Below are 27,184 nucleotides of genomic sequence, written 5' to 3' on the forward strand. Positions count from 1 at the left end.
CCTGATCTCGGGGCGTCTGACCTCCACGGTCCCCAGTGATCTGGAGAACTGAGGCACCAAGGAGCCCCAGCTCAATTAAGAGGTAATGCATCATGCGCCCTACAGCTCAGTTCATTCTTAATATGGAGCACCAGAGATTGCGGAGTGCTGCACTCAAATGGTCTTTGGTACGCCCGTTAAACTGAATGGAGTGGTAATGCGCCATCGATCCATTCCAGTTCTCGGGAACAAAATGGTCGAAGCCCCAGTGATGGGAAAGTTATTCCCCATTCTATGGATAGGGGATAACTTTCAGGCCTAATAATGTCATTTTAATTCGAGTGACTTAAAGAGGACCTTTTACCAAATTTTTAATGTAGAGCTGGACACACATTGTAATAGTGGCTGCGGAAGGAAATAAAACATTTTTTTTTAATATTTTTCACGTCTCCGTTGCAGAGATATTAGCGATCAAAGTGTTTAGCAACTAATGATAGATAGCAACTAGCAACTCATAGAAGGATAAGTACACGCCCCCAGTGAAAGCTATCTGATAACACCCACTTTGACTTAACTAAAGTTAACTCATTAGCTTCCAAACACTTTGATTGCTAATATCTTCGTAAAGGAGAGGAGAAATAAAAAAATTTTAAATAAGGTTTTATTCCGCCCTGTAGCCACTATTACTCCCTGTGTCCTGCTCAACATGTACAATATGATGAAAGATCATCTTTTAAAAAACTAAATCTTTTATTATTTTACACAGATAGCAAAAACGTTTTTTTTTTTCTTTTTTTTTATTGTACCGGACAACGTACTTTTCATTTTGAAGCCTGCAGAATTGTAAATGCAGCTCTGGACTATCACACAGTATGAAACTCACAATTTCTACCAAATAAGCAATGTAATTTTTTCCTCTACTTTTTATGCAGATTAATTATATGAGTAATCTAGAAAAGGGTAAAAAAAAGTGTCAGCTCTATGGCCATGATGATTTCCTATAATGTAAAAAAAAATAATAAAATGTATTAAAATTAAAAAAAAATGTAACTTCATGAATCCACTGCCATAAAGGTATGAATTGACTTGTACATATGTGTTATACATAACTTTGATGTATGTAGTAGACGTGCTTGATATAATTGATATTTGTTTCAATGTACATTTGAGTTGTTTTTTGTTTGTTTTTGTTTTTTTTTATGCCTGAATCTGTAAGAGGATAATTTGTATGAATTAAAGGAATGCTTCATAAAAAAAACACAAAATTATACCAAGGGCAGGACTTAAAGGGGCAGGGCATGACTTCCTCTTATGGTGTTCCAGTCTCGTGCACAGCCCCCTCGGGCTCTGTACTAGGTATAAATAAAGTTTTCCTGGAGTACACCTTTAAATATTGTGGTCTTAGACCTTATGGACCATTGTACTGTATATGCGCAAAGCACACACATTCCCAAGTGTTATGGCGCTGAAAAACAAGATTGCATATTTTGTATTATTTGGTTTGTACCATAATAAAGCTGACAATTTAAAAACATATCCAATCATGTTTTCTATTTTTTTGGCATGTTCCTGAAACTACACTGCAGATTTGTACTCTCTGTTCTTAATAAGGTAAATGACATGTTACATGTACAGTTTGGACTTAGTACTGTTTCAGTACCAATGTACTTGTATCTCCTATGTTGGCTTATGTTACTGTATGTTCTTAGTTGATATTTATATATTTTTTGTCCATATATTAAAGCGGCGTGTTTCTGTGGACCATTGTGGAAATGCTTTTATTCTTTATTTTCAAGGAGTAGCTCAGAATTTACTGTGACATATAAAGATTTCGAATAACAAGTGGCCACGTAAAGGTTTTAAAAGGGTATTCTAGTTAGAGGAAATAAAGCTTAATTACCATATTACGGGCTTGCACAATTTTCTAATTACTCTCTTTTCTCTAAATTTAAAATTTTTGTCATAGAGGGGAAACTTTAAATGCGTTGTCCGGACTTGTGAATCTTCATAGCGCGCACAGTGCACGCTGTCCGGATTCTCTGGTCCCGAGAGTAGACGAGTGGTCAAATAAAGGTTTTAAAAGGGTATTCTGGTTAGAGGAAATAAAGCTTAATTACCATATTACGGGCTTGTCCAATTTTCTAATTTCTCTCTGTTCTCTAAATGTAAATTTTTTGTCATAGAGGGGAAACTTTAAAAGCGTTGTCCGGACTTGTGAATCTTCATAGCGCGCACAGTGCACGCTGTCCGGATTCTCTGGTACCGAGAGTAGACGAGTGGTCAAATAAGGGTTTTAAAAGGGTATTCTGTTTAGAGGAAATAAAGCTTAATTACTATATCATGGGCTTGCCCAATTTTCTAATTTCTCTCTGTTCTCTAAATGTAAAATTTTTGTCATAGAGGGGGAACTTTAAAAGCGTTGTCCGGACTTGTGAATCTTCATAGTGCGCACAGTGCACGCTGTCCGGATTCTCTGGTACCGAGAGTAGACGAGTGGTCAAATAAGGGTTTTAAAAGGGTATTCTGTTTAGAGGAAATAAAGCTTAATTACTATATCACGGGCTTGCCCAATTTTCTAATTTCTCTCTGTTCTCTAAATTTTAAATTTTTGTCATAGAGGGGAAACTTTAAAGGCGTTGTCCAGACTTGTGAATCTTCATAGCGCTCACAGTGCACACTGTCTGGATTCTGTGGTACCGGGAGTAGTCGGACACGCGTCCACAAGTATACAAGTGAATTGAACGAGGCTAAACATGTATATGGCCGGAAGTATACACATTGCATTCTTGAGGTCACATGACTGCCCGTTCCTGGCACCGACATTGCTCATTTTGCCTTTTTACCCAGATATTCTCTTTTTTTCTTCTCTATGGAGAAACAGGAAGTCTCTTGTCCCTGCATTTATCATCCCCCTCTTCATCTTTTCACCCAGCTGCTCCCTCTTCCCCCTTTATAGACTTTTGCAGTGACTGATGACTTGTGCAGGGAAAATTGACCTCCTGTTTCTACACAGAGCTCAGAAGGATTCAGCTAGTCAGTTATTAATCATGTGATGCCATAGACCTAATGGAAAAAAAGAATTATCTGGGTAGAAAGGCAAAATGAGCAATTGTAAGTGCACAGTGCTGTATAATATGATGACTGCAATATATTAAGAAGATAAAAGCTTTGATAGGAGGAGGGCTTCTTTAACTCTTTCAACATTGTATTTATCGGACAAGACCCTATTTACATTTGTATTGTTCCCCTATCTTTCCCATACGTGTTTGTAGTCTCAGTGTGCTAATATACTTACCTACAACCATCTTCTCTGCAATCCGGCGCCATTCCAGTCCTCTTGATTTATGTCACCGCTCTTCAGACTTTCCAGTTCACGCTGAGTTCTGTGTGATCTAGAAGTGGCTTTCACAATGAAAGTTGATGGAATGTCAGAAACTTTCTATTCATGGTAAAAAGAAAAGCTTTCCGACTCACACATACATCATTGAGTGATCCTGATTGTCTAAAGTGCGGTGATATTACTGAGAAGAGGAGCGGAACGGCGCTCGACACTGGAGAACACGACGGAGGGTGAGTATATTAATACACTCACACTACACTACAGTACATAGATATATATACAGATTTAGTGAAAAATGGGAGGGCTTCTTTAAGATTTCGGAAACCTTGTGCAGATTCATGTTTACAGGAGTAAAATGTGAACTGGCATCCTCTTACCCCCACGCTTTACTAGATTTGGCTTATTTTGGCACGTCATATTTTAGAGAGAGGTTCCCCACTTGGAATTATCGTTTCTCCCCTGCTAGATATAACCGAGTGCCATTAATAAGAGCTCTTGCCATGGCGGACTCGGCTCATACAGTCATGTATTACGAAGCAGCAACCCATGGAAATAAATTCAAGGATGAATTGTAGGCATTGATTGAATAGGTGGATGCTTCAATGGATACTCATTCTTCAGAGTTCTGTATGAAAGTACTCGTAGGTACTTAGAAGTTTATGAGAGTCACATTCTATTATGTGCGTGCAAAATATTTATTTTCTTTTTGATTTTTTTTCTTTCTTTACAGTGTGTTTTGTTTCTTCCTTTCAATGCAGCAGTGATTCATTGGCACAGCTGACTGTCACATCTGATGTTTATTGCTCCCAAAGTGCGGAGTAGGCGGGCAAATGGACAATGATCCTGGGGGTGTCAGAACGGCATTTCATATAGCGTAAAAAAAGGAGTAAAACTAAATAAACCTAAAAAATAACACATTCAGCGGACAAAAGGATGGCTTCCTTGAGATAATACAGTACCACTCTTTAGGGGTGATGCCGATTAGGACTCAAGATTGCATTGAACTAAGGCTTTATGGTTGGTTAGATGTTAGTGATCTTGTATATACAGTAGTATGTTGCTTTAGGTAAAAAATAGTCACAAAATGCTCATTATTTGAAAAGGCTGTCCCATCATGATAATTTTTGTCCATCAAGGCTTAGTCAACCACATTAATGGGGGGGAAACCCAATTGGTTAGCCAGAGAATGAGGTGCAGTAAGGGAGCACATCCATAGGATCAAAAAAATAGATTTTTTTGTCATGAGGCTTCACACCCATCACATTCGTTATGTGGCAAGCGATCACTCAGTTCAAGTTAAAAGCAAGAAAATGGGCGAGTGCTTGGATGAGAGCTTCTCCAAATAACAAGTCTTGTTGGGTGTTCCCTTTCTGCAGGGAGGAGGTGGTGATGGCGATCTCAGTCGAGGGGTTCAAGAGAGGCCTGGATGACTTCCTGGAGCAGAACAACATTGTATCTTACAGTTATTAGGTTCTTTAGAAGGACGTAGATCTGGGGATTTATTATGATGGAATATAGGCTGAACTGGATGGACAGATGTCTTTTTTCAGCCTTGCTAACTAAATAAAAGTTATATTTTTTTAATAGTGTTTAGTAACTAATAAACAGTAGTTTAAATTTAAGCTTTTCTGCCCCATTGCAAAATCTCCAACAGGTCCCACGGGGCTTTAATAGTATTGGCTCTCATACATGAGCCTGAGGGACTTTTTTGGGCCCCAGTGCACAGACGTGAGTAGAAGCCTTGCATCCAACATAGTTAAAGGTCGTTAGGGAACAGGGTAATGGGTGCCCCAGACTCATTGATGTGGGTGGGGAGCTAGTCCGTGTGGTCCACTCCCACAGAAAAGCTACTGTAGCACAAATTGCTGAAAAAGTTTCTCATGCCTAAGATAGTCGGAATGCACAGAGTACCATAGCTTGTTGTGTAGAGGACCGTTTAGACTAGTCAGAGAGCCCCTGCTTACTCCTACCCCGTCTACATTTTAAAGCTCCAACAATTAACTTTGGCTGCATTAGACCTGGACCATGAGCAATGGAAAAAGATGATAATAATAATAATAATAATCTTTATTTATACAGCGCCAACATATTCCACAGCGCTTTACAGTTTAACAGTTTTAAACGCAAGTCATAAGTAACAACGTTAACAATACAATAATTAAAGCACAATAAGATGACCCTGCTCGTGAGAGCTTACAATCTACAATGAGATGGGGGAGATACAAAGTACAGGTGTGTATTTACAATGATGTATTTACAATGATGGTCCAGCCATCTTCAGGGGGTGGGGGATAGATGGAGAGTGAATTGGGCTACACACATGCCCTTACACAAAAAATTACTTTTATTAGTGAATGTGATAGGCCGCTCTGAAGAAATATGTTTTGAGGGCGCGCCTACAACTATGCAAATTGTGAATGGTCCTAATTTGTTGGGGTAGAGTATTCCAGAGGATTGGTGCAGCGCGGGAGAAGTCTTGGAGTCGGGAGTGGGAGGTACAGATTAGAGCAGAGGTTAGTCGGAAGTTATTTGCAGAGCGCATCGGTCGGCTAGGCCGATAGACAGAAATAAGGGAGGAGATGTAATGGGGTGGTGCACTGTGAAGAGCTTTGTGGGTGAGAACAAGTACTTTGAATTGGATCCTATAATAAATGGGTAGCCAGTGTAACAACTGGCGAAGAGCGGCTGCATCTGAGTAACGATTAGCCAGGTAGATGACCCTTGCTGCTGCATTAAGGATAGACTGAAGAGGGGAAAGTCGAGTAACGGGGAGGCCAATTAATAGAGCGTTACAGTAGTCCAGGCGGGAGTGGATCAGGGCGACAGTAAGGGTTTTTGTTGTTTCCATGGTGAGAAAAGGGTGGATTCTAGAGATGTTCTTTAGGTGTAAGCGGCAAGAGCGAGCAAGAGATTGTATATGGGAAGTGAAGGAGAGATTGGTGTCAAACGTAACACCCAGACAGCGTGCCTGCTGCCTGGGTGTTGTTATGGTGCCACCCATGGAGAGGGAAATGTCAGGTTTAGGGAGGTTAGTAGACGGTGGGAGCAGATGAAGTTCAGTTTTGGAGAGGTTGAGTTTCAGATAGAGAGCGGACATGATGTTGGAGACTGCAGACAGACAGTCAGTGGTGTTTTGTAGTACAGCGGGGGTAAGGTCAGGGGATGACGTATATAGTTATTATTATTATTATTATTATTATTATTTATTGTTATAGCACCATTTATTCCATGGCGCTTTACATGTGAGGAGGGGTATACATAATAAAAACAAGTACAATAATCTTAAACAATACAAGTCATAACTGGTACAGGAGGAGAGGACCCTGCCCGCGAGGGCTCACAATCTACAAGGGATGGGGGAGGATACAGTAGGTGAGGATAGAGCTGGTCATGCAGCGGTTTGGTCGATCGGTGGTTACTGCAGGTTGTAGACTTGTCGGAAGAGGTGGGTCTTCAGGTTCTTTTTGAAGGTTTTGATGGTAGGCGAGAGTCTGATGTGTTGTGGTAGAGGGTTCCAGAGTAGGGGTGATACGCGAGAGAAATCTTGTATACGATTGTGGGAAGAGGAGATAAGAGGGGAGTAGAGAAGGAGATCTTGTGAGGATCGGAGGATGCATGTAGGTAAGTACCGGGAGACGAGGTCACAGATGTATGGAGGAGACAGGTTGTGGATAACTTTGTACGTCATGGTTAGGGTTTTGTGTGTCATCTGCATAAAGATGGTAATGAAAGCCAAATCTGCTGATGGTCTGTCCAATTGGGGCCGTGTAGAGAGAGAAGAGAAGTGGGCCAAGGACTGAGCCCTGAGGTACCCCGACAGTGAGAGGAAGAGGGGACGAAGTGGAGCCAATGAATTATTGAAGGAGCAGTCAGAAAGATAGGGAGAAAGTAGTGTCCCTAATGCCTAGTGACTGGAGCCTAGCGAGTAGGGGATGGTGGTCAACAGTGTCAAAAGCTGCAGAGAGGTCGAGAAGAATGAGCACAGAGTGGTCACCATTACACTTTCCTGTCAGAAGGTCATTGGTCACTTTGATGAGTGCAGTTCCTGTCGTGGGTAGGGAGCGGGACCCGGACTGTGAAGGGTCTAGGAGGGAGTGCATGAAGAGATAACGGGTAAGGCGGGAATAGACCAGGCGCTCCAAGAGTTTAGAGATGAAGGGGAGGTTGGAGACTCGTCTGTAGTTATTTGTGCAGGATGGATCAAGTGAGGGTTTCTTTAGTAGTGGAGTAATGATAGAGTGTTTGAAGGAGGATCGGAAGATACCCAAGGAGAGGGAGAGATTAAAGATTGTAGTTAGGTGAGTTGTGATGACTGGAGAGAGCGACTGGAGGAGGTGTGAGGGAATGGTAGTAGTGTATATAGTCGCATGTAGTCGGACGAGAAGAGGAGAGGAGCCTGGAGACGACTTCTTCTGTGATGGGATCAAATGTGGAGAGTGAGCCAGGGGAAATGCAGGGAGGGATGGAAGTCAAAGCACTTAGTGGCTGGGAGCGGATTTCCTGAGGGATATTATCTATTTTCTCTATAAAGTGGGAGACCAAGTCATCAGCACAAATGTCTGTGATAGGGGCTTGTGCTTTTGGCCTGAGGAGGGAGTGAAAGGTGTCAAAAAGTTTCTTGGGGTTGTTGGATAGTGAGGAGATCAGGATGGTGAAGTAGGACTGTTTGGCGAGGTGAAGAGCAGAATTATAGGTTCTTAACATAAATTTTAAGTGGATGAAGTTTTCTGGTGTGCGACTTTTCCTCCATAAGCATTCAACACTTCTAGAGCATCGCTGAAGAAATCGAGTTTGCGATGTGAGCCAGGGCTCTTTTACTCTGTGTTTGGAAATTCTGAGGGTGAGGGGAGCTAATTGGTCAAGGGTGCTTCTAAGAGTGTCATTGTAGTGATGTACAGCCAGATCAGGACAGAGGAAAAAGAGGAGATTGGGGACAGTGATGAGTGTAAGGAGTCTGAAAGTGTATGAGAGCTAATGGCATGTCGATTTCTGAATGTGTGGTAGGTAGGAGTGTGCTGGGGTGAGCGAGGGATTGTGAGCGTGAAGGAGAGAATGTTGTGGTCAGAGAGGGAAAGTGATGAGTTATTTAGGTAGGAGATTGAGCAGAACTGGGCGAAAACCAGGTCAAGGGTGTTACCGTCTTTGTGTGTTTCAGAGGTTGAGAGCTGTGAGAGGCCGAGAGAATTGGTTAGTGATAGAAGCTGGGATGCAGATGGAAATGGGGCTGTTTATGGAGATGTTGAAGTCTCCCAGGATAAGGGTTGGGAGTTCTGAGGACATGAAGTGCAGGAGCCAGGCTGAGAAGTGGTCAAGGAACTGGGTGGGCGAGCCTGGGGGCCGATATATGACCGCTACTCTGAGGGAGAGGGAACAAAAGAGCTTGATTGTGTGGACCTCAAAAGAAGGGAATGAGAGTGATGGAACTGGGGGGATGACCTGTAAGGTGCATTGTGGGGATAGGAGTATACCGACTCCACCACCATGTCTGTTTGTGGGTCTCGGGGAATGAGAGAATTTTGTAGGCCACCATGGGAACTGGCAGCAGGGGAGACAGTGTCAGAATCCCGAATCCAAGTTTCAGTGAGGGCCAACAGATTCAGAGAGTTGTTCAGAAAGTAATTGTGCAGAAAAGAAAGTTTGTTACATACAGGCCGTGGATTCCAAAGGGCACAATTAAAAGAAGGATATGAAGGAGTGCAAGTAATATTAATAAGATTAGTGTGGTTATGATACGAGGTAGGATAGGGGTTGAGGTTGGGGGATGGTGGACCAGGGTTGGGGGAGATATCCCCCGAGATCAGAAGGAGTAGAAGGATAAAGATCAAGTAATTTTTGGAATAGTACAAAGTTTTTTTGTTCAGTGTGTTTGGGCAAGATGGGCTGAGATTTTTTAGGAAGGTGAGAAGTGCATGGGAGCTGTACATGAGAGAGGGAAGGAGAGAGGAGCTGATGTATATGAGTCGTGATGGAGGGGGGATGGCACGGTGAATGTAGATGGAAAGGGAACATAGGAGGATAGGAATAAAGCACATGGATAGGAGGGAGAGCAGAGTGTAGGTTACCTGACTCCTGCCCTGGCTAACTGCCATGGAATAACTGTTTATCTTCGGGATGCTTTGCTTCTGGGATGCTCGCGTGCACCCCCCACATGCGTGCACCCCTAAGGATGTTTCTAAATTTATAGTCCAGAATGCTGGGTCAGAAGTGATGGATTGTGGAAACTGATTAGGGATAATTTGGCAGCTGGGGCCAGCACACCAGGGGGTGGTTAGATGATCAAAGACATTGGGGCTGGCTACATCTATATGCTATAACACCTTCCACCAGATAATATCTAGAGTGACCACAGTCATGAATATACATCAAACAGTGAGTAAAACGTACAATGCAACAAATGAATTATACTAATCATTAAGCAGACACATTAAAATATGTTGCTAGATGGTAAAGTGGCAGATGAAAGACAGCAGACAGCAAGCAGAGGTGAGAAGTTGTACTATTAGAGACTATTGCAGCAGATGCGACAGCAAGCAGAGGTGGGAAGTTGTACCTGTGTGAAGAGAGAAGATGGATGTTAATTCCTTGCCATGGAATAACTGCTTTATCTCAATGCTTAAAAAGATGCAGACTGGTGAAGTCCAGTTGACCTTGGTTGAGGCTTTCAATGATTCTTAGCACGGAAATGCAACTCCTGCTCTTTGGGGCCAAAGATTGCATAACAAATCATCATAGTGCCTCCACTGGCTTGTTTTCTTCACATGGTCCTTCCTGTGCCATATTTTCTACAAGGGAATAAAGAAATACACACTATGTCATCCACCTGACATAAAATAATCCATGATTCATCATTCCTGGTCATCTTTTTCCATTACAAACAGAAGATTTTCCAACTGATTTGGGATTAAAATATGTTAAAGGGAATCTGTCACCCCAAAATTCAAATATAAGCTGCGGCCACCGGCATCAGGGGCTTATCTACAGCATTCTGTAATGCTGTAGATAAGCCCCTGATGTAATCTGAAAGATAAGAAAAACACATTAGACTATACTCACCCAGGGGCGTTCCCGGTTCGGTTCGGGTCTGATGGGTGTCGCGGTGCGGGTCCGGCGCCTCCCATCTTCATACGATGACGTCCTCTTCTTTTCTTCCTGCTTCAGCTCCTGCGCAGGCGTACTTTGTCTGCCCTGTTGAGGGCAGAGCAAAGTACTGCAGTGCGCAAGCGCCTGGAAAGGTCAGAGAGGCCTGGCGCCTGCGCACTGCAGTACCTGATGCCGGTGGCCGCAGCTTATATGCGAATTTTGGGGTGACAGATTCCCTTTAATAACTTTTATTCCATATCGTAAAAATTTTACCTTACAATAAACCCAAGTATGATTTAGCTTCCTTCACGGGTCAGACTAAACAGAAGTCCTTAATCATGGATCAACAATTTTTATCCATGATTAATGGGTTGGGCTTATTCTAAGTGCAAATTTTTACGATATTGAATAAAAGTTTTTGAAATATTTTAATTACGAATCCGCGTCCACTGGCCGGGAGTATGTATAACTCAAACATACCGTGCCGCACAGTGCGTGCACTGGGGGAATTCATAAGTCTGTAGTCACACTGAGTGATTATAGACTTATTGATTTAGACAGTCCCTTTACCGGTTTAGAGGATTTATATCAAACCTGTCACCAGGTTTGACCAATATGAGATATGGCCACCACCTTTCAGCCCTGATATACAGCTCTGGCAAAAATTAAGAGACCACCAGATCAAATCCCTGTCATGAGCAGCCCAATCTCCAGACCTGAACCCCATTGAAAACCTCTGGAATGTAATCAAGAGAATAATGGATAGTCACAAGCCATCAAACAAAGAAGAACTGCTCAAATATTTGCGCCAGAAGCAGTGTGAAAGACTGGTGAAAAGCAGGCCAAAATCATGGTTATTCCACAAAATATTGATTTCTGAACTCTTCCTGAGGTAAAACATTAGTATTGTTGTTTATAAATGATTATGAACTTGTTTTCTTTGCATAATTTGAGGTCTGGAAGCACTGGGGTTTTAAAAAAAAATGTTGACCATTTTTCTTTATCAGAAAAAAAAATACAAAAAATGAATTGCTTGGAAATTCGGAGACCTGTCAGAAGTTTATAGAATAAAAGAACAATTTACATTTTACTCAAAAATATACCTATAAAGAGAAAAATCAGACAAACTGAACATTTTGCAGTGGTCTCAATTTTTGCCAGAGCTGTACATCATTCTAGTATATATGCCCCGAACGTTACCTGCAAAACAAGAAAAAAAACTTTTATTACACTTACCTGAGGAATAGTCCGGTCTGAGGAGTGTCGCTGGTCCAGCGCCTCGCATCTTCTCGCGATGCCTTCCTCCTTCTTGCTTCATGTAGATAACGTGTCCTACGTCATCCACACAGTCTCCCCGGCATCACACCCCTGTGCAGGCGTACTTCTCTGCCGTGCTGACAGCATAGCGAGCTACTGCAGTGTGTATGCACGGGAAAGGTCAAAGAGCCCCGGTGCATGCACACTGCAGTGCTTTACTCTGCTGTAGCCAGGGAGGAGACGTACACGTGCGCAGGAGCACAATGCTGGTGATACTGTGCGCATGATGTAGGGACGCGTCATCCACATGAAGCAAGAAAGAGGAAGGCATCGCAAGAAGAAGGGAGGCACCGAACTAACACCAGCGACACCGCTCAGACCGGTGAGTATAATTAAAGGTCTTTTTCTTCTCTTTCAGGTCAGGTTGGGGGCAGATATACAGCATTTTAGAATGATGGTCATCAGGCCTGAAAGGTAGTGGATGTATCTCATATCGGCCAAACCTGGTGACAGGTTCCCTTTAACACATCTGCTCCAAACATCTTAGAGTGAGATACATCCGGAAGCATTCAGAGATCTTCTGCCTTGAAGGTTTAGAGCTTGGTAGCTTAAAATGAAGCTACTGTATGCAATATGTGGCAAGTGTTTTAATGTGATAGATAGACAGACATAAAAACCTGACCAGCACTTCCTAAGTGTGAATAGGTGCAAGCTGCGGCGACTGCAAAATATGTGTAAAAAAAAGCACAGCAGCACTCTATGAATGCCAAGATATATCATGTCAATGGAAATAACAACTTCCAACTGCATTGTCCCTCAGCAACAAAAAAAGCAATGGTTCTTAGCGCATAAATTGGCCAATTCATGTGTGCCCGTCAACCACGGCAAGGTGACACTTCTCTGATGGATCCTATCATAACCCTTTCCAATCCTACTATACATACAATACCCTGATGGTATTGCATATATTTTGCCTATATTTTTCAGCATTGAGGTCGCCATTTAGGCTACGTTCACTTTAGCGTTGTGCAGTGCTGCGTCGGCAACGCAACACACAACGCATGCAAAAACGCATGCAAAACGCAGCTTTTTGTGACGCATGCGTTCATTTTTGCATGATTTTTGGTGCAGAAAAAACTGCATCATGCAGCGTCCTCTGCGCCCTGACAGTTGCGCCAAAATGACGCATGCGTCACAAAACGCAAGACAACGCATGTCCATGCGCCCCCCATGTTAAATATAGGGGCGTATGACGCATGCGTCGCCGCGGCTGCGCCCAACGCTGCCCCGCACAACGCTAATGTGAACGTAGCCTAATCCTAACCAAATTCCCAACTCCATTTACTGAAATGTGTCTCCAAGCTTGCAAGGATTCTTAACTAGGCTCGACCACTGACAGCAGACACAGGGAAGAGTTTTTGAGATTTACTGAAGTTATTAAAAGAGTTGTCTAATTTAGGACATTTACGACACGGGATATGCTATAAATGTCTGATGCTGGTACCGTCCTACAGCTGGGATCATGCTTGATCAGTAATCTTCAGACCTCCTATACAAGTTACTGGAGAGAGCCGAGCATGAGTGACCAGCACCTCTCAGCTCCCAGTGGTGGACGATAGAACTCTGTTCTCAAGATATACGATAGTTCCAGTGTTGGGACATGCATCTGTCAGACCTGTTGGGTACGGTATGTTCTGCCGATACAGATATGCCATAACCCTTTAAGGAAATATTGAAGTCAAATTTGAGGTGAGGAACATAGATACCTGCAGTATTTTGCAAATAATACATCATTGATTAAACCCAACCATAAATTCTCCAGGATAATGTAAAAAGTTCTCTCTCGATCCATTCAATGAGAGAGTTCTCATGTGTATATCATTCGGCGTAGCATTTATAGTGCTGGTATTTAGAGGAATTGACCTGAATAGTCTGCCCTTTCGCAATATTGTCTCATCAAAACCTCTGATCCGTGGATATTTTCAGTGAATTATATTCTGGTATAACTGTCAGGACAGATCACAGTAGGTAACATATCCATTTCCCTGTACTGTGCCTTATCTGAAAAGTCATTAATTCCAAAATAGCGTTCTAGTACAGTGGCCAATATGCTTCCCGATAGATGTAGTTTGCGGATAATGCCATTTTAATGGAAGCTGTTTGATTTGTTGTATCCTTCCCTATACCGACTGCATAAATTCTCTATTTGTACTGACGCTGATGCTGTATATTCTTAACTTTTCCCAGTGCGGCTTACTTTGACTTTGTGGTGACCTACATGACCACGATTTATGTTCTCCATCAGCTATTTCCTTTGATTTAGGTAGGAGGCCTGAAGTATGACTAGAGAAGTAATAGTGTGCAAAAACTTTATATAGTAAATCTTAAAATAAGCTACATTATATAAAAGTTATTCTGTCAAATAAAATGTGGTCCTTTCATAGGGGACAGTAGAAGAGGCACAAAAAAAGAGCTCTAAAAACAACTTAATATTTCATATCTACAACATCTTTCTCATAACACCACATTGTGCTCGTCTTATGTTTTTCTTCCTAGAAAAATATTATTGACAACTGGGTGTTACCAGTTGGGGGTGTGTCACTTCATAGTCTCACGCTGTCCAATTTGTTCTTCCAGTATCGAACTGTGTAGGAGCACACCCCTTTTTTGACAAAAGTAATGGCAACTCCTAAAGATGAGCAAATTGGTTTGTGTTGTCCTGGTCTGATACTTTGTCGCAGTCAGTCTTCACTTCTGTACCTAGTTTCTTTGGCCTGGCATCCTTAGCCTGGCATCCTTAGCCTGGCATCCTTGGCACCTCAATGTTTACCTGGCCCCGCGACATCATGATATCAAGCCAAGCCTTGTGACTAGGCCTCATGCAATGTCAAGATGCTGTAGGGTCAAGAACGTCTTGAGAGATTACCAGGATAGATGCTAGACTAGAGCAGCACAAATTAAATTGCTCATGTCTAGTAACACCATTTTGTCACTTTATCCAAACATTTCACAATTCACAGTTCTAAGAAAAGATGTTACAGAAGTGTTATTTCATGGGGATTACTAGTACATACGAAGATCCACATGGTTGGAGTAGTGACAGGTCAATAAAAATTACGTCACAAGACCATCTACCCTTTGGTTAAAAAGAAAAATACCTGCAATGTTTTATTTTATGACACATCCAGTAGAGAAAAGTTGTTAATCCTTAGAGTTTGGACTTGTCCAAAAAAGTACCAGACAATCCTCCCGTGGACTCCAGAGGTCCAGCAGAAGACAACCCAATTTTGGTTGTCATCCTACTGATGACATCCTGGGTGTGCATTAATATCGATGATAAAAGAAAGCAATCTAATGAAGTTAAAAGTGGGTTTCAACATATTCTGATAGTCTAATGGAACTCCGTTCAACTGAACCTGTTGTGAATTCTGTGGCAGAGCTCCCTCCTGTGGTCACAAGTGGTACTTCGGCTGATTCTCTCTGTGAGCTTCCGTTGGTGGAGGAAAGTGGTACTGCGGCTTCTGAGTTTCCTTCCTCAGGTGATGTGGTGAAGTCGTTAGGTGCTGCTCTATTTAACTCCACCTAGTGCTTTGATCCTGGCCTCCAGTCAATGTTCTAGTATTGGACCTGTTTCCTCCTGGATCGTTCCTGTGGCCTGCTGCTCTGCATAGCTAAGTTCCGCTTTGCTATTTTGTTTGCTGTTTTTTCTGTCCAGCTTGTCTATTTGTTTTTTCCTGCTTGCTGGAAGCTCTGGGACGCAGAGGGTGTACCTCCGTGCCGTTAGTTCGGTACGGAGGGTCTTTTTTGGTTGTTTGTAGGGTTTTGTGTTGACCGCAAAGTTACCTTTCCTATCCTCGCTCTGTTCAGAAAGTCGGGCCTCACTTTGCTAAATCTATTTCATCTCTACGTTTGTCTTTTCATCTTAACTCACAGTCATTATATGTGGGGGCTGCCTTTTCCTTTGGGGTATTTCTCTGAGGCAAGGTAGGCTTATTTTCTATCTTCAGGCTAGCTAGTTTCTCAGGCTGTGCCGAGTTGCATAGGGAGCGTTAGGCGCAATCCACGGCTGCCTCTAGTGTGGTTGGAGAGGATTAGGGATTGCGGTCAGCAGAGTTCCCATGTCTCAGAGCTCGTTCTATGTTTTTGGGTTATTGTCAGGTCACTGTATGTGCTCTGACCTCTATGTCCATTGCGGTACTGAATTACTTTATCATAACAGTACTGGAGGCCAAAAGTACTAATGATTCTCAATAGAGGGAAAAAAGAAGTTCTGAGACCATTTTTTTTTCTTGGCTTTGTGTTTTGCCTTTTTTTCCCCTAGACATTTGGGTGGTTCAGGACACAGGTGTAGCGATGGACATTAAAGGTCTGTCTTCATGTGTGGATCAGCTCATGGCAAGAGTACAAAATATTCAAGACTTTGTGGTTCAGAATTCTATGTTAGAACCGAGAATTCCTATTCCTGATTTGTTTTTTGGAGATAGAACTAAATTTCTGAGTTTCAAAAATAATTGTAAACTATTTCTGGCTTTGAAACCTCGCTCCTCTGGTGACCCAGTTCAACAAGTTAGGATCATTATTTCTTTTTTACGTGGCGACCCTCAGGACTGGGCATTTTCTCTTGCATCAGGAGATCCTGCATTAAGTAATATCGATGCGTTTTTCCTGGCGCTCGGATTGCTGTACGATGAACCTAATTCAGTGGATCAGGCAGAGAAAAATTTGCTGGCTCTGTGTCAGGGTCAGGATGAGATAGAGGTATATTGTCAGAAATTTAGAAAGTGGTCCGTACTCACTCAATGGAATGAAGGTGCGCTCGAAGCTATTTTCAGAAAAGGTCTCTCTGAAGCCCTTAAGGATGTCATGGTGGGATTTCCTATGCCTGCTGGTCTGAATGAGTCTATGTCTTTGGCCATTCAGATCGGTCGACGCTTGCGTGAGCGTAAATCTGTGCACCATTTGGCGGTATTACCTGAGCTCAAACCTGAGCCTATGCAGTGCGATAGGACTTTGACCAGAGTTGAACGGCAAGAACACAGACGTCTGAATGGGCTGTGTTTCTACTGTGGTGATTCCACTCATGCTATCTCTGATTGTCCTAAGCGCACTAAGCGGTTCGCTAGGTCTGCCACCATTGGTACGGTACAGTCAAAATTTCTTCTGTCCGTTACCTTGATCTGCTCTTTGTCATCGTATTCTGTCATGGCTTTTGTGGATTCAGGCGCTGCCCTGAATTTGATGGACTTGGAGTATGCTAGGCGTTGTTGGTTTTTCTTGGAACCCTTGCAGTGTCCTATTCCATTGAGAGGAATTGATGCTACGCCTTTGGCCAAGAATAAGCCTCAGTACTGGACCCAGCTGACCATGTGCATGGCTCCTGCACATCAGGAGGTTATTCGCTTTCTGGTGTTGCATAATCTGCATGATGTGGTCGTGTTGGGGTTGCCATGGCTACAAGTCCATAATCCAGTATTAGATTGGAAATCCATGTCTGTGTCCAGCTGGGGTTGTCAGGGGGTACATGGTGATCTCCCATTTCTGAATATTTCGTCATCCACCCCTTATGAGGTTCCAGAGTTCTTGTCTGATTACCGGGATGTATTTGATGAGCCCAAGTCCGATACCCTACCTCCGCATAGGGATTGTGATTGTGCTATCGATTTGATTCCTAGTAGTAAATTCCCAAAAGGTCGACTGTTTAATTTATCTGTGCCTGAGCACGCCGCTATGCGGAGTTATGTGAAGGAGTCCTTGGAGAAGGGGCATATTCGCCCGTCATCGTCGCGATTAGGAGCAGGGTTCTTTTTTGTAGCAAAGAAGGATGGTTCACTGAGACCTTGTATAGATTACCGCCTTCTAAATAAGATCACGGTTAAATTTCAGTACCCCTTGCCGTTGTTATCTGATTTGTTTGCTCGGATTAAGGGGGCTAGTTGGTTCACCAAGATAGATCTTCGTGGTGCGTATAATCTTGTGCGTATTAAGCGAGGCGATGAATGGAAAACTGCATTTAATACGCCCGAGGACCATTTTGAGTATCTAGTAATGCCATTCGGACTTGCCAATGCTCCATCAGTGTTTCAGTCCTTTATGCATGACATCTTCCGAGAGTACCTGGATAAATTCCTGATTGTGTACTTGGATGACATTTTGATCTTCTCGGATGATTGGGAGTCTCATGTGAAGCAGGTCAGAACGGTGTTTCAGGTCCTGCGTGCTAATTCTTTGTTTGTGAAGGGATCAAAGTGTCTCTTTGGTGTTCAGAAGATTTCATTTTTGGGGTTCATCTTTTTCCCTTCTACTATCGAGATGGACCCTGTTAAGGTCCAAGCCATCCATGATTGGACTCAGCCGACATCTCTGAAAAGTCTGCAAAAGTTCCTGGGCTTTGCTAATTTTTATCGTCGCTTCATCTGCAATTTTTCTAGTATTGCTAAACCATTGACCGATTTGACCAAGAAGGGTGCTGATGTGGTCAATTGGTCTTCTGCTGCTGTGGAAGCTTTTCAAGAGTTGAAGCGTCGTTTTTCTTCTGCCCCTGTGTTGTGTCAACCAGATGTTTCGCTTCCGTTCCAGGTCGAGGTTGATGCTTCTGAGATTGGAGCAGGGGCTGTTTTGTCGCAGAGAAGTTCTGATTGCTCGGTGATGAAACCATTCGCTTTCTTTTCCAGGAAGTTTTCGCCTGCTGAGCGAAATTATGATGTGGGCAATCGAGAGTTGCTGGCCATGAAGTGGGCATTCGAGGAGTGGCGTCATTGGCTTGAAGGAGCTAAGCATCGCGTGGTGGTCTTGACTGATCATAAGAACTTGACTTATCTCGAGTCTGCCAAGCGGTTGAATCCTAGACAGGCTCGTTGGTCGCTGTTTTTTGCCCGTTTTGACTTTGTGATTTCGTACCTTCCGGGCTCTAAAGATGTGAAGGCGGATGCTCTGTCTAGGAGTTTTGTGCCCGACTCTCCGGGTTTATTTGAGCCGGCGGGTATCCTCAAAGACGGAGTAATTGTGTCTGCCATCTCCCCTGATTTGCGGCGGGTGCTGCAAAAATTTCAGGCTAATAAACCTGATCGTTGCCCAGCGGAGAAACTGTTTGTCCCTGATAGGTGGACGAATAAAGTTATCTCTGAGGTTCATTTGTTCGGTGTTGGCTGGTCATCCTGGAATCTTTGGTACCAGAGAGTTAGTGGCTAGATCCTTTTGGTGGCCATCTCTGTCGCGGGATGTGCGTACTTTTGTGCAGTCCTGTGGGATTTGTGCTCGGGCTAAGCCCTGCTGTTCTCGTGCCAGTGGGTTGCTTTTGCCCTTGCCAGTCCCGAAGAGGCCCTGGACACATATCTCTATGGATTTTATTTCAGATCTTCCCGTCTCTCAAAAGATGTCAGTCATTTGGGTGGTCTGTGATCGCTTCTCTAAGATGGTCCATTTGGTACCCTTGTCTAAATTACCTTCCTCCTCTGATTTGGTGCCATTGTTCTTCCAGCATGTGGTTCGTTTACATGGCATTCCAGAGAATATCGTTTCTGACAGAGGTTCCCAGTTTGTTTCGAGGTTTTGGCGAGCTTTTTGTGGTAGGATGGGCATTGACTTGTCTTTTTCCTCGGCTTTCCATCCTCAGACTAATGGCCAGACCGAACGAACCAATCAGACCTTGGAAAAATATCTGAGATGCTTTGTTTCTGCTGATCTGGATGACTGGGTGTCCTTTTTGCCTTTGGCTGAGTTCGCCCTTAATAATCGGGCCAGCTCGGCTACCTTGGTTTCGCTGTTTTTCTGCAACTCTGGGTTCCATCCTCGTTTCTCTTCAGGGCAGGTTGAGTCTTCGGACTGTCCTGGTGTGGATACTGTGGTGGACAGGTTGCAGCAGATGTGGACTCATGTAGTGGACAATTTGACCTTGTCCCAGGAGAAGGCTCAACGTTTCGCTAATCGCAGACGCTGTGTGGGTCCCCGACTTCGTGTTGGGGATTTGGTTTGGTTATCTTCTCGTCATATTCCTATGAAGGTTTCCTCTCCTAAGTTTAAACCTCGTTTCATTGGTCCGTATAGGATTTCTGAGGTTCTTAATCCTGTGTCTTTTCGTCTGACCCTTCCAGATTCTTTTTCCATACATAACGTATTCCATAGGTCATTGTTGCGGAGATACGTGGCACCTATGGTTCCATCTGTTGATCCTCTTGCCCCGGTTTTGGTGGAGGGGGAGTTGGAGTATATTGTGGAGAAGATTTTGGATTCTCGTGTTTCAAGACGGAAACTCCAGTATCTGGTTAAGTGGAAGGGCTATGCTCAGGAAGATAATTCCTGGGTCTTTGCCTCTGATGTCCATGCTCCCGATCTTGTTCGTGCCTTTCATATGGCTCATCCTGGTCGTCCTGGGGGCTCTGGTGAGGGTTCGGTGACCCCTCCTCAAGGGGGGGGTACTGTTGTGAATTCTGTGGCAGAGCTCCCTCCTGTGGTCACAAGTGGTACTTCGGCTGATTCTCTCTGTGAGCTTCCGTTGGTGGAGGAAAGTGGTACTGCGGCTTCTGAGTTTCCTTCCTCAGGTGATGTGGTGAAGTCGTTAGGTGCTGCTCTATTTAACTCCACCTAGTGCTTTGATCCTGGCCTCCAGTCAATGTTCTAGTATTGGACCTGTTTCCTCCTGGATCGTTCCTGTGGCCTGCTGCTCTGCATAGCTAAGTTCCGCATTTGTTATTTTGTTTTGCTGTTTTTTCTGTCCAGCTTGCTTATTTGTTTTTTCTTGCTTGCTGGAAGCTCTGGGACACAGAGGGTGTACCTCCGTGCCGTTAGTTCGGTACGGAGGGTCTTTTTGCCCCCTTTGCGTGGCTGTTTGTAGGGTTTTGTGTTGACCGCAAAGTTACCTTTCCTATCCTCGCTCTGTTCACTTTGCTAAATCTATTTCATCTCTACGTTTGTCTTTTCATCTTAACTCACAGTCATTATATGTGGGGGCTGCCTTTTCCTTTGGGGTATTTCTCTGAGGCAAGGTAGGCTTATTTTCTATCTTCAGGCTAGCTAGTTTCTCAGGCTGTGCCGAGTTGCATAGGGAGCGTTAGGCGCAATCCACGGCTGCCTCTAGTGTGGTTGGAGAGGATTAGGGATTGCGGTCAGCAGAGTTCCCACGTCTCAGAGCTCGTTCTATGTTTTTGGGTTATTGTCAGGTCACTGTATGTGCTCTGACCTCTATGTCCATTGCGGTACTGAATTACTTTATCATAACATGAACCCATGTAAGATGTAATCCAGATTAATCCAACATCCAATGTTATACCTGGCATTAGATACTGTTATTAATTTCAAAAGAGTAGTATTAGAGATGAGCAGATCGATTGGCGGGACTCTAGTCCAGGTCAGGGGCACCTGGTCGCTAGGCGGGAGGCCTGTGAATTGCATACATTCCGGCATCCCTGGCGCGGCATTCTGTTGGAGAGTCAGCTGTGCGATCTATTATCGGAAGGTAGTAGATTCACAGAACCTCAGATTGTACCGTATACTAGTTAAGCATTGAACTTAATTTAGTTTTGTTTTGGAAAATCCCTGTCCCCAGGAACAGTTTGTTTAAAGAAAAACACTTCACTTTATCCACCCTTTGTAGGTCCAGTGCTGAGTCTCCATTGCTTCTACGGGTGTTTATTATTGTCTGCAGCAGTGATGTAACATAGATAGTACTGCAGCCAATAACTGAGCTTAGCGGTTCTGCCTGAGCTGATGGTACGCGCCTCTCAGAGCCATTGGCTGCAGCGCTGTCTATGTTACAATAATTATCACCGGCAGCAGCAGCGGAGACTTAGTGCTTGACTCGGTGAGGATAAGTAAAGGTTAAAAATATATATATTTTATGTTTTTAAAGGGACTCTGTTAGCAGGTGTTTGCTATGTAATCTGAGGTCAGCATGAGGTAGGGGATGAGACACAGAAGTCAACAACGTGCCACGTGTCAAGCTGTGTGCTGTTGATTACTTACACTGAAGGTTTTATCACCTGGTGATTATCATTACCCTGGCTAGCTAGTGCTCAGGCTCTTGTCAGACTCCGCCCCCTCCTGTGATAAGCACCTCATTGTCAATGGACACCAGAGCCTGGTGTAGGCGGGGTTAGATTTCTCAGCTCTGCTGCTTTGCTAAATCTCAAAACTGTGATTGTGTTAGAACGGCTGCTTCCAGTAAACTAAGTGACACATTATTGGAATCAGAATGTCTTTGCCTACATCATGCTGGTCTAAGCTGAGGGAGCAAAAACCTACTAACAGATTCCCTTTAAATTGTAGCCTGGGCGATAGAGATTTTCGGAAACTGAAAAACCCCTTAAACTTCTGCGTTGATCCCAGTGGTGACTACAAAATGGCAGAATATTATTAGCGTTCCATTTCACTATTTCTGTTAAGAAGTTCATCAGAACAAAATGTTACACCTGAAAATAAATTAGCGCTAAAAAGTTCACTTTTACATTGACGCTCTGTGACCAGTATTTGACCTCAGCCCTATTATCCAACCTGAAAACCCAAAAGTTTGGTCTCAAAGTTGATGTCAAGCCATTGTGATTCTGTTGTAAGAGTAGTTTCCATGTGGATTTTCTTGGTTTTATAAAAATGTGCTCTACTTTTTATTGACTAGAAAACCCTTTGTGTAATACTTGCTGTTTTCATCCACTTCAGAAACTGTAATAAAAGACACAATAGGTAAATCAGAAATATCACAAAAGGACTAGCGCAAAAAAAAGAAGCATAAAGAAGGTGGAATTATAAGTAAGAGGCGGAAAAAGTCATTTCATAAGAAATGTGAATTTTGCTTTTTTTAGCCTTGTTTTTTTTACGTTAAATTATACAGTGTGTGCTTACTGTTCTTGTATTATAAATATCTCTGTTGTATAATTACTATATTTTTGTATTTTTTTTGCTACTTTTGTATATAATGTTATCTTTACATTTCTGTTTGTGATATAAACTACCGTATGTTCATTTTTTTATTTTCAATTATTTAAAATGCACTTTCAATTTGCATTTTAAAGGGTATTTCAACCTTTATTTAATCCATTACCCATAGAAACTCCTCTAAAATATTATTGTGTATACCGGTGGCTTGCAAAAGTATATAAAGAAGCCCATGAGTAAAGGTGGAAACTACTGCTGGTGCCAACTTATTCCATCACGACCCAACCTGTTGGGACAAAACATCCCTGTTCTCATTCCTCCCCATTCCATTCCCATCCTTTGTGGGAGGACAACAAATTACTATAACCCACCGGCCACACTTTTCCCATTTTTGGAGGATTAGGGAAGCCCAAACCATGTTCATAAAGCCAATAGAAGGAGAAAGAACCAACCTCTTATGACATTTTTTTTGAAAAGTGGAAATACATTTGGACATAAGGGTTATGGATAAAGGTGAGTTAAAGGTCATAATACCCATTATCTATGTCAAATTGTTGAAAATATATCACAGTTTTTCTTTAATTTTGTAACGTGGATTACATTGTCAAGCGTATTACTTTTCAAGTGTCTGAGGTGTCGTTGACTCTACCAACGTCTAGGCACCTGGTGCCCTGAAGGTCCTTCAAAGAGCGAGTTACGTATGTTTCTCCTTTAAGTTTTCTTCTTTTCATTATAGGAATCACCTTATGTAATGTACAAGAAAAACCATGAACTGTTGGAAGGAAATGATAAGTTTGAAGGATATTGTGTAGATCTGGCCTATGAAATTGCAAAACATATTGGTATCAAGTATAAAATTGCAATCGTTCCCGATGGAAAATACGGAGCGAGGGATTCAGACACAAAAATATGGAATGGAATGGTGGGAGAACTTGTGTACGGGGTAAGCTAACTGCATATCTTAATATTTTTACTTTAAAGGAGATGTTTATTAGGGAGCTGGAGGTTAGGGAAGGTGGGTCTTTCAAGCAGAGGTGATGAAGGATGGGTCTACCATATGGGGTACCCTCTATAAGCACGACTATGACAATTAAGTAGTTTAAGAATATGTTACCACCCAAAGACTATAATCTTCTGGGTAGTCCACATTTTAATCTCCATTAACATATCCATATGTCAATGCATAAACAAGTGTACAGATTAGGAAGCACTGACGGGGCTTCCTTCTTCAGACACAGCAGTCGTTTGATTACTGAGTGTAGGGAGAAAGCGGGAGTAACTGGGTCCTGAGAGAACCAATCAGCTCTGCTGTTCAACCTGGAAGTTGATTTTTGTTTCCTGTAACTGAGGCCAATATACCAGCCCCAGTGACAGAGGAAATCAACTCGCTATGCAGGCTCGGACTGGACAACTGGAAAATTGGTGGATTCTCTGGTGGGCCCCTGACTCAGATAATGTCTTTGTTCTTAGCATGCCCTTTTTAATCTCCGTCCCTCCCCGTCCATCATAAGAGGGGAGAAAAGCTGAGCGTGTGATAACTTCCTCACTGTCGGCTCCTGCATTGCCTGATATAACATAGGGTGCAGATCAGAGGCTCAGACTGCAGCATAAGAGAACCATGTGCCGGGTGGATCTCTCCCACCCCAGGAGTATCTGGGTACGATGGGGGAAGAGAGACTCAGCACAGCCATCACCCCTACCTGCCCCACACAGCTGCACTCTCCCTGCCCCCTCTACCCTTTCTACCTTCTTGAAGACACAAAAGAGCATAGTAGAACCAAAAACACTCAGTTTAAAAAAAAATCACAGTAATCCGCAAGTGCTAGTAAAAAGATGTAAAAAACAGGGTATTTGGATACGTTTTTTGCAAAAAATGTATACTAACCTGCTCCATCAAACGTCAAGGTATACCCATATCAGAACAGTCCTAACTAATGTATGCAATCCCTATCTGATGTATTTAAAAACCTGATCATCTGTATGTTACCTGTGTGAACAGGGTTCAGAGAGGAAAAGTCCATGTGGACATGCTGAGTTTAACAGCTTTTGTGCAGATAGCCCAAGAGGAGTGGTGGGTAACTCCCTAGTCTTGTAGACACAAGAGAACAATTATGGAAACAGGAACACATGGACTACTTGCACAGTGAACAAGTCTGTAGGAACATGCTCACACACCACCAAGAAACTTGAAGACACAAAAGAGCATAGTAGAACCAAAAACACTCAGTTTAAAAAAAACAGTTTTTGGTTCTACTATGCTCTTTTGTGTTTTCAAGTTTCTTGGTGGTGTGTGAGCTGGTTCCTACAGACTTGTTCACTGTGCAAGTAGCCCATGTGTTCCTGTTTCCTTTCTACCTTCTAGTTCATGCTATCACAATACCTTCCCCCACTGCTGTCCTATGATGTGACGGGGGTCCCCATCTTCTTCACGGCGCTTTCTGCCATAGATCCTGCTACCTTATTTCTGTTTGTGTATAAATGTATGCACAAATCACATATATACACTATATAAATAAGTAGACTGTACAAATTTTATTTATATATCTATAAAAATGTACAACTGTTCCTCTAGCGAGTCTAATAAAACGTACGACTTAGACTCCTAACAAATGCTACAACACAAAGGTGCCCCTACCATGAGCATTGAAATTTAGAGTGGGCCCCTGGAGTCAGTTCCACTGGTGGGCCCTAGGCACCCGAGTCCAACACTCCTGCTATGTAACCTGGGAGCTGAATTTCTCCTGTAACTGGGGCTAATATACCAGCCCCAGTAACACTGGAAATCAGCAATCAAAATAATATATTAATATGTTCAAGTGACACCCCAAAAGTCTTTTAAGAACACCACCTGCCAAATCACAGCCCTGCCCCTGTTGGAAAAAATATATCCAATTTATAGAAATAATTACTATAGAAAAGGGAAACATAATTTTAAATATTTTAACAATCTTTTATAGTTGTAAAAAAATAAAAAATGTAGATGTATTTTCTATTTTTCTTTACATTCCCCCCCCCCCAATATCAGCAAAACAATAGGAATATAAAAATGACATAACAATAAAGTCTTATGTTTTGCGAAAAAAAGGTATTTCAATATCTGAACGAGAAAAAAATTTAGACCCAAAAGTACATGATACCCAAAAATGTTCCTGGTCAGGAAAATGGACCCGGTCCTGAATGGTTTAAGTACATAGAAAATTATTTGAAATTAGGTATATAGTTTTCTTCTTTTTCTTTTTTTATGGATGTTTTTTTGTGGATATTTTGTATGTCAAAGCTGAATTTAAAGGGGATGTTTTCGTAGGAAAATCCTATTCGTGAGACATGTCAGATCCATAGATAATGAGCTGATTTTAATGGGTCTGACTGCTGAAAAATCCAGTGAAGTAATGTCAAGTCAACTTGGTCAAGAGAAACTATGATGTTGATATGCCCTGTGTCGATAGCCTATTTAAATTTTAAGACCTTAGTTTAAGAAGTAAATCTGCATTGATTTAATTTTATCTACATCTTACATATTACTATAGTACAATAGAAAAATAAATATCCTTTTGACTGAAACAAGTGAATTCAGTTTGTCCATTTTCTTGTCTTACAGAAAGCAGAGATTGCCGTAGCTCCATTGACGATTACCTTGGTGCGGGAAGAGGTCATTGATTTTTCGAAGCCTTTCATGAGCTTAGGAATTTCTATTATGATTAAAAAACCACAAAAATCAAAACCCGGAGTCTTTTCTTTTTTGGACCCATTGGCTTATGAAATCTGGATGTGCATAGTTTTTGCTTATATTGGAGTAAGTGTAGTCCTTTTCCTTGTAAGTCGATTCAGCCCTTATGAATGGCATACGGAAGAACCTGAAGATGGTAAAGATGGACCCAGTGATCAACCTCCGAATGAGTTTGGTATTTTCAACAGCCTTTGGTTTTCCCTTGGGGCCTTCATGCAACAAGGATGTGATATATCTCCAAGGTTAGTTTGTAAAATTCTATAATTGATTGAATTGATTGATAGACTAATTTTTAGGGCCCAAAAATAATATTTGTAGTATTTTAGATATTGGGAAATTTTATTTCTAAATTGAAATGTCAAATTATTCTTTAGTTACATAAAGTATTATATTAATTAAGAGTATATTTAGGGGAACCTCCAGTGTAGTGAGTAGTTGTCTATGCAGTAGACCACTTTTCTTTATAGGTTGCGCCTTTTTCAGGAGGTAGGATGGAAAGAGAGAACAAGGAAGGAAGGAGAAAAGCAAGAAGAGAAAAAAGGAGAGTAAGGAAGAAGGGAGATAAATAACTTAGGAACTACAGACATGAGGGAAGAGAGGACAGAAGTTAAAAAAAGGAGCTATTGACAGAAAGGTGGGATAGAAAAAAGGAAGGAATGAAGAAACAGTGAGGAAAGAAGGGAGAGGTGGAAGGAAAGGAAGGATAAAATCAAGGACTAAGCAGGAGTGATAAACTAGTGACTTGAGGGTCGAAAGAATGTACAGAAGCAGGAAAGACAAGAGGGGAAAAGGAAGGACTAGAGTGATGAATGGAGCTAGGCAAAGGAAAGAAGGATGTGACAAGAATGATAGAAGAGAGGATAAAAGGAAAAACAGGTGTGAATAATAAATGAAGAAAGGAAAGATGCAGTAAATAATGAATAAGGAGTTGGAATAGA

General features: G+C 42.4%; 1 protein-coding gene across 4 annotated transcripts in view; it reads left to right on the forward strand.

The window, feature by feature from the left end:
• Window positions 1–27,184, forward strand: part of GRIA4 (glutamate ionotropic receptor AMPA type subunit 4) — a 491,449-nt gene that overhangs the window by 407,845 nt on the left and 56,420 nt on the right. For all 4 annotated transcript variants that reach the window (XM_069759215.1, XM_069759217.1, XM_069759214.1 and 1 more), the window contains exons 10-11: window positions 23,256–23,462; window positions 26,118–26,488. In XM_069759215.1, coding sequence (XP_069615316.1) covers window positions 23,256–23,462; window positions 26,118–26,488 — 578 coding nt within the window. The remainder of the gene's footprint in view (window positions 1–23,255; window positions 23,463–26,117; window positions 26,489–27,184) is intronic.

This window comes from Ranitomeya imitator, chromosome 3 (genome assembly GCF_032444005.1).
Source record: "Ranitomeya imitator isolate aRanImi1 chromosome 3, aRanImi1.pri, whole genome shotgun sequence".
Lineage (NCBI taxonomy): Eukaryota > Metazoa > Chordata > Amphibia > Anura > Dendrobatidae > Ranitomeya > Ranitomeya imitator.